This window comes from Hesperophylax consimilis, chromosome 15 (genome assembly GCF_061612785.1).
Source record: "Hesperophylax consimilis isolate HC1 chromosome 15, BYU_Hcon_1.0, whole genome shotgun sequence".
Lineage (NCBI taxonomy): Eukaryota > Metazoa > Arthropoda > Insecta > Trichoptera > Limnephilidae > Hesperophylax > Hesperophylax consimilis.
The window spans coordinates 28,411,408-28,424,783 of NC_142850.1; the positions used below are offsets into that span (position 1 = coordinate 28,411,408).

General features: G+C 33.4%; 1 protein-coding gene across 2 annotated transcripts in view; it reads left to right on the top strand.

The window, feature by feature from the left end:
- Positions 1–13,376, top strand: part of trh (PAS domain-containing protein trachealess) — a 490,370-nt gene that overhangs the window by 462,589 nt on the left and 14,405 nt on the right. For both annotated transcript variants that reach the window (XM_089640096.1, XM_089640097.1), the window contains one exon: positions 266–464. In XM_089640096.1, coding sequence (XP_089496222.1) covers positions 266–464 — 199 coding nt within the window. The remainder of the gene's footprint in view (positions 1–265; positions 465–13,376) is intronic.

The following is a 13,376-nucleotide window of genomic DNA, read 5'->3' on the forward strand; positions in this document are numbered from 1 at the left end:
ATATAATCAAAAAATGTTGATTTGTTTTAGTTTTTGAAACATGTTTGAAGTTTTGGTTTCTATCAATCTTAAGAGGTCCAAAGAAGAGTAATCTTATGTATATTGAGCTAAACAAGTTGCTTTTAAAAAGTTAGGTGTAAGGAGTCCATAAGAAACTATTATAATTATGGCATTTTGATCATTTTAAATGCACTGTTTTTGTGAAAAATTATTAAATGAATGCATGAAAAACAGAAAACTAATTAAAAATTGTTTTTAATTCTAGGTGGAGATGACAGGCAGCAGTATATTCGACTACATCCATCAGGCAGACCACGCAGAGGTGGCGGAGCACCTGGGACTGTCGCTTGTGGGCACGGGGGCCGGCGGGGGCGGCGGTAGCGGCTCCGGGGGCGGTGTCAATTCCCCCTCGAGCGCCCCCGACGAGGATGGGGCCCCCAACACTGGGACCAATAATCCTGATGGTATGTTGACGGCATTTTTATATTTTTCTTTACCAGCTTGATATGTGTGTTCCAACTTTTATTTCATTCTATTTCAGGAGTAAATCATTTTAGTAGATATTCTTATGATCATTTTTTTGATATTTTTTGCCGTTTTTAAATGAGGTTTTGGGTAGTACCTACACATAATTTTCCACTCCATTTACCCATCGTAATCCATCTGCGCTGCATTTTGTTATCTTACCATCATAATTGATTTTGGGGTATTGTGCCGTGTTGAGCTTTCTCCTCGTTTAGCCAACATTTCAGACAGCCTTGCAACATTCATCATCAGGTCAGGTTATCTATTATGCATAAGGCCGCCAGAATAGACACATTCACGATAGATCGATCTTATGCGGACGTTTTTTTATGGAAAAAATCTTTAATTTAGATTCCGCGACTCGCAACTTCTCTGAAATTTTCAATGTTTAATATAATTTGTATGGATTTGTATCTACCACTTCCCTGGCGTTAATTTGACTAATGGACGCACATAGAACTGTAACGTTTCCTGAAATATAATACGTGGTTTTTTTTAATTTTCTCGTTGGAATATCGTACAAGTTTATGTAAGTAGATTTATACTAAGACTAGTAAAGAAATATTTTAACCATGAAGCAGGAATCTGTTAATCTGGTACAACAAAAACTCTCGAACTCTTTGAATCTATCTCGAATCTCTATTGTTAAAAGTTTGCTCACTTTTTTAGTTTAGAATTTCTATGTTAACCAAACTATTTTAACTCTTATTTCACACATTACTTTCATCATGATCTATGTTACTGTGAAATAACATTTATTATTTAATAATATTTGTTAAAACGACAAAAGGCTCTAATATCGGGGTTTGCACAAGGCTCACATTTTAAATAATTCCGATGAATTCGTTAATACAATATCTCTTTTTCTCAAACCTATGTAAAGTATTTATGTTTAAGATTTTAAAGACATTACCTTTCCGTTAAAACATTTTACATAAAATGGTTTAAAAATTCATAAAACGTTTTTCAAATATAAAATTTGCGGTTACACCAAATGGTGAATTAGTCACTTCGCGATTTATGCTTGTAGAAACGTCTGTAATTTTAACAATTCATATATCAGAATTAATTAAAATAAACCCCTCGGAAAGATCAATCTTCTAGGCCTGCTAAGGTAAATTCGACCGTATGTCCGTCCAGTACGCTGGGCCGCGCGCCAAATATTTTTGTACACGCCTTCTTCACTTACGTCGATATGATTCCAAATATATTTTGTGTCGTATTAAACTAGTGGTACAATATCTCTACTTAGTGGTTACCTGGTTCTATATTAAATCAAATATCCACAACGCCCGTTTTGAAATTATTGAACCCCAGGATTCAGTTTTCCATGTAACTTATGGCCACTGAACCTAGAAGAAGAAAGAAAAGAAGTATAATAATGAATCCTCTGCATTGGATTACACACCTGATCGCTTTGGTTGTGCTTTTTGTTCCGTCATTCTCGCTTGGGTGACTTCTTAGTATTCCACTTTTCGCTGGAACGTTAAATAAGTGTAAATTTTGTTATTTATAAAATTACAAAGGACGAGTTGTTTCGGAGAATTTGAACAATTCATCAAATTTCAAGGTCCATTTTCGTATTCTGTGGAAGTCCTATTCAAGTCCTATTATTATATCATTACAGGCTAGTTGCTTGAAAGAACTGAAATAATAACAGAACTCGAAAAAAAAATTCACAGAACTTGATAATTAACTTTGAAATAATTATTTATTCGTTTATTAAAACCATAGACATATGAATATTAGTAGACCTGCCCTAAGTGATTAAAAGCGTATTATCCCCACTCCCCATACCGGTTCCATTGGAGCCGGCTGGGCTCGCGTATGGCCTCAAGTGAAATTTGAAAACGTGACGTCATCATTCTTGTGCGAACTATGGTCGAGGCATCATCGGTTCATTTTACGAAATAACACGGCAAAATGTTGACTTGTGATATGAAAACTTGTAAAAATAGATGTGAAAAAGAGAATAAACCCAATTGTCGTATTACATTCCATAAGTAAGCATTATTTTACTCTATTTTAAGCTTATTCACACCGTATTATATGGATCAGTTTTAGAAACATATACTATCACATCACAATGTAGCGATTCTCAAGTGTGCTCATCGTTGTTTACTGGGGTAAGTAAATTATGAAACATTTGTAAAAGTGTCTTAACTAAATACTCTGAAACTAACTACGACTCTGCAAACAGAAGAAATTTACTTTGCCGAATTTGGACTTCGCAAATTAGTTCATAACGTGGCGAGTAATTTGCGCTCCCATGTAAAAATGTCTATTCATTCAAAAGCAGATTTTATTTTTAAGAAGTAAATGGTGATATTATAATGCGAGATGCCTATTTACTGTCAGATTGATTTATTGACGAATCACAGTCAGCTTCACCCCCTTCGTTCTTCAACAGTTGATTTTACCCCTCGCCATTATCTTCTCGTCTATTAATTCCTATGTCTGTGATTCAAACGTATTTATTTATTTATTCGTTTATTCAAACGCCATATAATGGCTTTTACAATACAGTGATAATCGAATTACAAGCGTACAGTGATAAACAGGATAATAATAGCAATAAATTAAAGAACAATTAATGTGCACACAAAAACACTATTGCAAGTGATGCAGTTGTTAATATAAGTGCAGTAAGACAATGCATAATTCAAAATAAATATATACCAGTGTAAAAATAGTTGAACCAATTTATACTAGGCTTGTATAAGACCTGTCATAAGTCGAAGTATGAGTTGTCTATGATAATAGTCAGTAATGAGTTTATTGTTACCCACAAAATGAAGAATTGTTCAAATTCTCCGAAACAACCCGTCCTAAATGGTTTTTTTTAAACATCTATTATTTGTAATAATTGCAATGACGCAACCTGTGTGTGAACCAACGGGGTTTTTTTGTACTTATTTGTATATTTGCACAAACGAAAGTAGGAATGAACATCGGGTATCAAATTTTGATCGCATGTTAAAATATCTAAAACTTTTACTATATGACTAAACTGGAGCGATAAGGCATTGAACTTTACGTTTAAAAAAGAGTGTATATGTAATATTACTTTTGAAAAAATATCAATTTGTAAAAAAAACGTTAAAAATAAGACAGAAAGCATAAAATAACCTTTTTTAATTATCTTTAGCAAAATAATAGCCCTTTCATTTTTTCTACCTTTTCTCCGCCTTTAAACGCGCAATAGCCAGATCTCTAAAAAACACTTGAATAACAATAATGAAATAATGCTCTAAAGTACTTTTACGGACGGTTATTTAAAAAAGTTGAATATTCGTTGGTACATTTAAAAAAAATTATTACTTTACTTCTTCTTTACATCTTCCCGAGCCATGGGAACCGCATCTTCGGTAAATCACCGTGATTTTCCCATGTTTCGGTTTTCACCCAAATTATAGAGAGTTGACGCAGCGTTAACTTCACGGACTGCCTAACCCAATTTAACTGCAGACTTCCACTTGGCGTTGAAGAGTCACTCTGTGATTCCGTTAAGTGGAAACATTAAATTTTACATCCTTTTCGGTGCGAAATTCAAAAATATACAAATTTGCCTTAGGTACCTTCTGAGGCTCTTTTGAATGGGAATTTCACACAGTATCTGGTCCCAATGACTAGAGTCAGTGGGATTATATTATCGTACTCCCAATTGAGGAATAGTTTCAGACAAAAAAGAAACGTGAGTGATAATAATTGGAGGAAATTCAAGTCTTGGAAAAGCGCCCAACTAAATCTAGTTACTACAGCTAAAGTAATATCAAGTAACGAATCGTTTTGACAATAGTGATCTCCCACAAGGCGATAAAATCATATCTTTTTTCTGCTATCTTTCTGCGTATTTGAAAAATTCCATTCAAACTAAGTGCAATCTAGATACTGTCTGTGAAAAATATATCCTACTTTATTTTTATCGACAAATCTTTAACAATATTATGTTATTGTGCGTTTTATAACATTCGTTTCAATATGTAACACTTGTGTTCTAGAAATGTTTTCATATTTTACCGACTTTGGCACTTGAACTCACGACCCTGTATCGCAAAGCCGATATTCCTATCCTTCTGCCAACGGAAATTTTTTTTAAATATGGTCGAATAACTTAATGATTAAAACCTCAAGTAATTGTATTATTTAATCATTGAAGACAGTATTAACGACTCTCAAACGAAACAGAAAAGACATAAAATGGTTCAGTCGCATCTAGGAATCGAACCAAGGGCCTCTTCCTTGTCGGGGAAGTGGTCTGTCTACTGAGCTAATTCTACCATATCCACTGTTAACTGTATCATACTTCGACTGAGAGCTACCATCATTATTTTGCTGCTATCTTTCTGCGTAATTGCAAAATTCCATTCGAACTAAGTGCAATCTAGATAGTTTCTTTGAAAAATAATCCTACTTTATTTAATGTGCGACATCTATTGACTTTTTTACAAGTCGATGATGAATATAGGCACTCTTAGATGCGACTCAATTTTTTCTGACTTTTCTGTTTCACATCTTTCATTGGAGAATCGTTAATATTGTCTTCGGTGATTGGAGATAATTTTTTTAATTGAAGCACAACCACATTGTTAACATCACAATTCAATTGACGCTCCAAAGATACTAATTCCTAAATTATTATACTGCACTTTTGTAAAATCTCATCATTATATACTCGTGCACCTAAAATTGTAATTTCAAGATCCGTTTCAAAAAAACCTCTTTTAGATCTGTGAGTGTTTTTATCTGAAGTAATTATATCTTCAACCTCTGCCCTTGCTTCAGGTAACTCACCTAGAAGCGTTGAAAAAGTCTCTTCATCCATTTTTAAAACTAATCTGTCAGCGTCGTCCATCATTACAAGCCGATAAATTGATTTTTAATGTGTATCTGAAATTACAATAAAAAAGGTTTCTTTTATTTCGAGACAAGTAACAAATTCCCTCACAGACATAATAATTGATTTCCTTATTTTAGACTACATTTAAATCGGATTCGTATCGAATGGCCTTTTTTTCAATCGAATTTCCGCGATTGAAAACACTGTGTTCATAGTTAACTCTACCCGTGGATTAAAAAATACTGACAAAAAGTACCTCGTTCAATATGTTATGGTGTAGTTTTTTTCAAATTATTTGGTACCGAAAAACACAAGAGACAAGAATGAATTTTAACCGTGAATGTTTAATTTGAAAAGAATTTATATATTGCTGTATAGCCAGTATAGAAAAAGATTTCATTTCAACTTTTTAACCAATGAACCAGATTAAAGTTGAATTTTGAACAGTTGTAGATACTAGGAAAAAAAATTACAGCGCTGAAACAGAAATTTATTTGTCTCCGTAACAGGAGAATATAAAATATCAGAGTGTCTAGGAAGTCATGATACAACTTAAAAGCCTCCTCTTTTTGTAAGTTTTAGTATGGTTGACCTGCTTTTTAATTTGTACCATAGAAAATAATTAATTTAAAATTACTGGAAGGTGTTTGCGAGCTTTTTTGGTGATATTGTTGTCTTTGTGGTGATTTTTTTCCCTATTTTTATTTGTGATACATTCACCTTCTTGATGATAGTGTCTTTTTGGGTGACATTGTCATCATGTTGGGTGTTTTTTGTCCCCATTGTTGAACTTGTCTCAGGAATTTTGGTGAGGATTTGATGACGGGTGATGTTTTCACTTACATTACAACATCTGGTCATTGAATGATGAAGCGCTTTTTACTAGATTTCATCGGCCACTAGAACACTTTACCTGACATGGGATTGATGGAAAGATGTGGATTTGTGTTACCCTATTTCTGTAGAACAGAAGTTCGATTAAACCATTCAACCTTACCTTAACATTTTTTAAATAAATATGTAGGTACTAACCAACTTTCAAAATGCTATTGATATGTTATTAATTTTTGATTAATTTGAACAACAGCAAGAAGTTGGATTTGAACCATAACATTGTTCCTAACATTGGAACTATTGCCATTATATTGTATTTATCACAATATTAAATCCATACATTTAATCTTTTGGCAATGCATTTAAAAATGTTAGTGTTCTATTGTCTTTACATAATATCTTAATGACCATAAATCAGAAAACAGGTTTTATGAAGAACGAAGTATACTACACCTTGAAAAATGAGTTCACATCAAGAAATTTGCAGGGCTCCTTCTATAATCTTCCTCACGGGCCATGAAACTCACTTTAATTGTAAAAATAAGACAAGACTCGTTGATGGTTATATATTTCTCACGTATTGTTTACCCAAAATTATAGTGTAGTGTATGCTCGGGACGCTAGCTATAATATAGAGATATTTTAGTTATAATATATAGTTGGATATAGATTTAAGCAAACGTTTTAGTAATTAAATTTAGAACTGGCGACGTCAAAAGAGCATGGATGAAATTTTCACCTTTATATGAAATAATGAATCGATTCTACCATCTACCAGGAGCACATGCATCAACAAAGGTGAACATCTCCATTCTTCTTTGCGCCAGCCTTCAGATAATTGAAAACTTAACAATTCCTTTGGAATCCGCTGAACAGTGGGTAGATAGTTTGTTTAAAAAACGGTGAAGGCTAATTGATTTATATCGTGACAATCGTTCCCAACTTGTTGTCTCTCATTGTGATGCTCTTCGCGTTCATCTTCTACGTTTTTTATCCAACTTGATCTATCGAGAATTAAACAGAATCAATTGGAGAGGCTCGAAACTGTACCTCGAAGAGGGACGAGAACTGTTGATTGATTTTCTGATTTCGTTTTGGGGTTTCCGTTAATATGGGAATGCCTTATTTATAAAAAAACGTATTTAGAAGGAATTGTTAGATCGGGTTTTTCCTTACAGATATACGAGTATGTGTCTATTTTTACTTTTTTGTAATCAATTCAAGAGTTAGGTACAAATGAAAAAACCTTGTAGTTACAGCTACCTAATAGTCTCTTATAGTTCTGTGGACAGGATACTTTGGTATTGAATTCCAAGAACTACATTTCCACGAAGTTAGTTTCTCTGTGGCCGTGTTCATTTTGTGTTATTGTTGGAAGATTTTGATGACTTCAATAGCCGAAGTATATCACTGTTAAAATTTTACAACTACAAAACAAATCTGTTCGCAAGCACGATGGTGCAGATTCAACTCAAGAATATGACCATGTTCTGCTATTTTGTAATTCTATTATAATTTATATAGTTAATTTCATTGTGCTCTCATTTATAATGGAAAATACAGGATCATTTTTATATTTTTAAATAGCGAAGACGCTCTGCACCAAAATAAGGTGAATCTGATAGCAATATCAGGCAATTTGTCATATTATTCACATGTGTACATTATAGAATCCCTATTTTAATTTATCTCACATCATTTATAGCTAAATAAGATCTTTTTGCACCGCTTTGGATGACTTTTATAAGTCTAATAAAAAATAAACTGTAAAAATATAGAATAATTCAGCCGCAGCACGGAAGATGCAGTGGTCCAGGGTTGGTAGACGTCTCCAGCGAAGCGTGGCAGAGATTACAGCATTATAAATACATCATCACATCTCCGCTGCGGTCAGCTGATATAATGGTGTACAGGGGGCAGTCAGCAATGTACGCGGGGATAATGACCCTCAACCGATGATTGTTATTGATCCTGGTCTGTTTGTCTGTTCGGAGAATCACCGCAAATCTAAAAAGCCTTGAGAGATAATGTTGTAAAGCTGTTTTTTGTGGCTTTCCTACGTTATTGTTGTAATGTGTGTTTGCTCTTTTTGATTGTTGGATGCAGAATATCATTAATATTAACATGTCGATCGTTTATGTATTTCCACCACCAGAGTTTTTCGAGAACTGCCCGGAGCATGTGAAGATATGGCATTCCTGTTTGGGGAGAGTTGTGATGATGAAATAAGCGTGGAAGAAAGGGAAAAGGCTAAGAGGAAGGTTGGGAAGTACATAGGTTTTCCAATCTGATCACTAAACATAGTTACAGCTATTTCGAATAACATTTCGATTGTTAATGGTGTTTATTCACCCAGATTTCATTTTTTTAAAGTGTTTCTCTTTTTGATGTGAAAACAGCACAAGAATCCCAAATGCTCCCAACCGTCTGGAGCCAATGAGACTATGGCATATGGAATATATTGTGAAGCAGAATGTAGTGAGGAGGAGAAGGAGATGGAAATAGGAAGGTTGGAAGTACCTTTCTATTGAGATCTGGTGACCAAACACAGCTAAAGTCATTTTAAGCAACGTTTCAATTATGAAATGTGGTTTTTCACCACGGCGATACTGAAAGTATCTACCACTCTGAGACGTACTGAAAATCAATTAATTGTTGAATGAAACAAATTAATTAAATAAACTTAGCTTGTGCACACCGGGAATCGAACCCGCAACCTCCGGATGTAGGATTTTGAAACCGTAACCTTTGGGCTTAGAGCAAAGGATAATATCATTATCTTTCTTTCACGCCAGTCGAGAATATTGTTGTTTTCCTTCGCAAACTTTCACCCAACACTCGTCAGTTAGAAGATTAGTGGCGCTGATCGTATAAGATGCTAAACCACCACCTAATTCTAGTAAATTTCCAATGCGTAAATCTTCTTTCTTCCACCTTCCCATCTTTCCACCTGAGGTCTTAACGGATTACAGCGAGATCATGCTACAATGTCGGCCATAAAATAAGTCGAACGAGAACACGTTTTCGAGGAGTTATCAACAAATTTAGTGTCGCGGACATTTTGCACGTTTTTGCCATTCCGTGACCTGTTTGCGATATGATGCAGACTAGAGCTGGAAGGGTGGGTGCAGGAGGGGTGCATGGACAGACTGAATGGGGATAGGAGTCGAGCCTTGAAGGCCGAATATTAGAAGACTTTGTGAAATATGGATTTTGTTGACGAAGTACGATGACGTTAATAACAGGGCATCAAATGGCTCGGTTTTATTCATCCAAGTTCTCTACTTATCTTGGATATCTATAAATATTTTTATAAATATTTCTCTGTCGTAGATATTAATTGATACTTTATGATTTAACTATTAAGAGGGACGACTGCGCGGCCTTTTTCATGTAAAACTTATTTATGGATTTGAGGACAAAATACTCAACCCAACTGAATAATAATTATTTTTAAATCAAAAGGTGTAGCAAACATCTAGTACGGAAATGAGCTATTTTATTTATTTAACTCTTTAGGCCTCTGGCATATTGACCGTTAAATTTTATGATGCCTCTGTCAGATAGTCTGCGAATTTGTGTGTATTTTCGCTTCTCGATAAATCGAATAAATGGGATGTTTCAAACTAATAACTGTTTTTGAAAGATGATTTCAGATTTTATTATGAGAAAAAAACATATTTATTTATTTAAATATTAATATTTGAATCACACTTTTAAAAATGGCTCACTTAACGTTTTTTCGTCTAAACACTGAAATAAAATTACTGATAACGAAAATAATAATTATTAGACAAATTTATTGTAAATTGTAAACAATACTGTTACCTCACTTTTTGTCATTTCATGTAAAAATAATTACTAGATAAATTTATTGTAAATTTTAAACAATACTGTTACCTCATTTTTTCCGTTTTATATAAAAATAATTATTAGACAAATGTATTTAAAATTGTAAACAATACTGTTTCCTCACTTTTTGTCATTCCATATAAAAATAATTTTACAAATGTATTGTAAATTGTAAACAATACTGTTACCTCACTTTTTGTCATTTCATATGAAAATTATTACTAAACAAATGTATTGTAAATTGTTAACAATACTGTTAACTCACTTTTGTCTTTCACATAAAAAAAATTAATAAAACATCCACCAAGTTCGTAATTTTTTTTCAACTTGCGGTCGGAACCTTTGGTTTCATAGAGGTGAAAATTTTAATTGTTCTATTGTTATTGTTATATTTGAACGTAAAGCTTGGTATTTTTTCTTTCCAACACCGTTTAGATCATATTTCTACCTACGAAGGTAAGTAAGACAACAATTTTTATGAGACCATATGCGCTGTTCTGAAAAGCAAAAGAATTGACTCCAAATAATTACAAAGTATTAGCCATTAAGTATTCGATTTTGTAATATTTTAAGAGCAACGTGGGCAAGTAAGAGAAATTCATATATTGTCCTATTATCCATTTATTCGTTTCAAAATGAAAAAAGTATTAAATATTTCATCAAAACAAACAGGTGAAATAAGAAATACTCGCATTTCATTAAATGTCACGTAGAAAATGCACACATGTTGATGTGCACATATATATTTCATTGTGAAAAGACAACAAATGTACTGTTCAGCTTTTCATCATGTCAAGAGTTTTTTGTTCCACGCACACTGCCGCACAGGTCGCGCAGTGTGGGCGGGCCTCATTAGTATTGGGCGGGGGTAACGGAGATCGATCCGCAGTACGCTACAGCCTCCCGCCCTCGGCACGCCCGCCCTACCGCCTGCCGCCTGCCGCCTGCCGCCAGCCCGCCCTCGGGAGCACGCCCAAACCTTACACGGGCTGCGGCCTGCCCGCTGGGACAAAAGATACTGCATTTTTTGGGTTACAGTTACGAAGTACCTATACATAATTAGATACTCATTTCAAAAAGTAAAAAGTAGTCTCATGGACACGGTATCAAATCATGCTTTAAAATGAGATATATTTTTGGGAAGCTTAATAAGCATATAGTGTAGTGCAATTATAAATATTTCTTCCTTCTTAAGTAAAAAACTTTCACAAGAAGTAGTCGGTTAGCAAAGAGGTTAAAGATTTTAATAAATTTATTACCACTATTTAATATTAACAAAGCGGCTTTAGTTCAGCCTGAACCTTCGTCAGGTGTCCTTATCATTCATACATTATAAATTATTAAGCAATTATTTTAAAATTAACTTATAATTAATTATTTCTTCAGAATTCCTCCAGCAAGAAGTTGTGTTTTTACTTATGACGACATAATAACACTTACCTAAAATATGCGAACATCTCAGCACAGGTTCTCCTAGTGATGTGTTCACAAAACACTACTACTAACCAATGAAGTTATTGATTATCAATTTTTTTCTGTATAACTGGTACTTCATTTTAAACTGTTTGTAAGAGAATAGAAATGAATAATTAATAAATACAGAAATCACATTGAACTAAAATATCGCCACAAAGTAAATTTGCGTTTATTGAAAAAAAAAAAGTATTATTATTGAAATCTGTTTGTTTATAATAAGAAGACAAATCTGTTAAATTACTATGTATTAACGGTTTAAATAATGACACTTACGAGTACATAAAAATACGCAAATAATCTGAATCCTCTTATTTGCGCACTACGCAGGGCTCACTTAGGGATTTCATTTCCTGGTAATATTTTATCAAAAAAAGTATTGGCTTTCTCCCGAAAACATCTACGTCATTTTCGTATATCAGTGAATAAATTATATCGAAGTTTCACATCAAATATAGTTTCCGAAACGAAAACCGCTCTATTCTTTTTAAAGCGTTTATTTCGTTTTAGAAACATCTCCTTTGTCGCAGCAGCATTCTGTTTCATTCTATTTTATACCTTCCTTCATCGTGTGTCACGGGACATGGTCCATCATGGCTCTTCCAAGTTAGACGACACCTGATACATAGAAACTATATATATATATATATATATATATATACAGGAACAGAAAACATACAGACTACACACAGGCGACAGACATACGGACAAATAAACATACGTATAAACGTTTCACTTTACGGGCAGCTGCAAGGTGGCGGGAAAACCCCGAAACTATCAGACTAAAATGATACTGCACGTTCGGGAAATGGAGAAACTGGAGATAGAATTGGGGTAGGTGCTGGGAATAAATAGCTTCTCAAATAGTATGAGGGAAAATTGTGAAATAACCAGTAAAACCATTAAAAGCTTGCGTAGGTACTAAAGCAATCAAAGTATTCCATTTTTACTGTTTTATGGTTAGTTTATTAGCATTATTTTTTATTGTTTATTGAATTACAAAACAACGTTAAATCAACGAAAGCACTGCTTTAGAAAAATCGTCGAACCCAATCAGAAATATTATACGTTCTATCAATCTATTAAAAATTCTGTTGATTCTGACGCTTTTCAAAAAAAAATTTTAAAAAATATTAATATATTTTTTAGTTAAATTTCTTGTGCATTACAAACTTCTATAACAATGTAATATTCACTTTAAGAGAGTGATATTCAAATATTTGTAATTGCAAAAATAATATATGAGGTTGTAAGGATCGCGTCCTTCGGGAGCGATTATTTCAAGAACCAATGGATCAATCAATCAATCATACTTTAAATCTCACCTCATTGAGCAAAATATTGATTGTGGATATTGGAAGAGATTCAGAATCAATATACTCCTCTCCATTGGGAAAACTATTGGTCTTTATGGCAGGAAGATTTAATAATTTTTTATGACACTTTCTAAGATATTCAACAGGAACATAGAGATTCACGATCTCCAGAATAGCATGAAAAAATAATATATCATATCTTTTTATAATTTTCAGAACTGTTAAAAAAAACCTAAAAATTTCTTTATCCTGTATCATAGTAGTATACAACATGCTGTAAATTATTTACATGTACATCACTGTTTTACTAATCATTAGAACTACATAAATGTCATTTTGTGGTTTAGAAACTTTTGCCACAAAAAATCGTGTTTGGGTTTTTGATGAATTCTGCGGAATTACACTAAATTATTTTCCGATGTAAGAACATGGGATACATTACTTGAAGGCTTTTATGTAACAATTATTTTGATGTGAATCATTACATAATAAGTTGCAGCATATTATAACATATGAGTGTGAATGAGGCAAGGAAT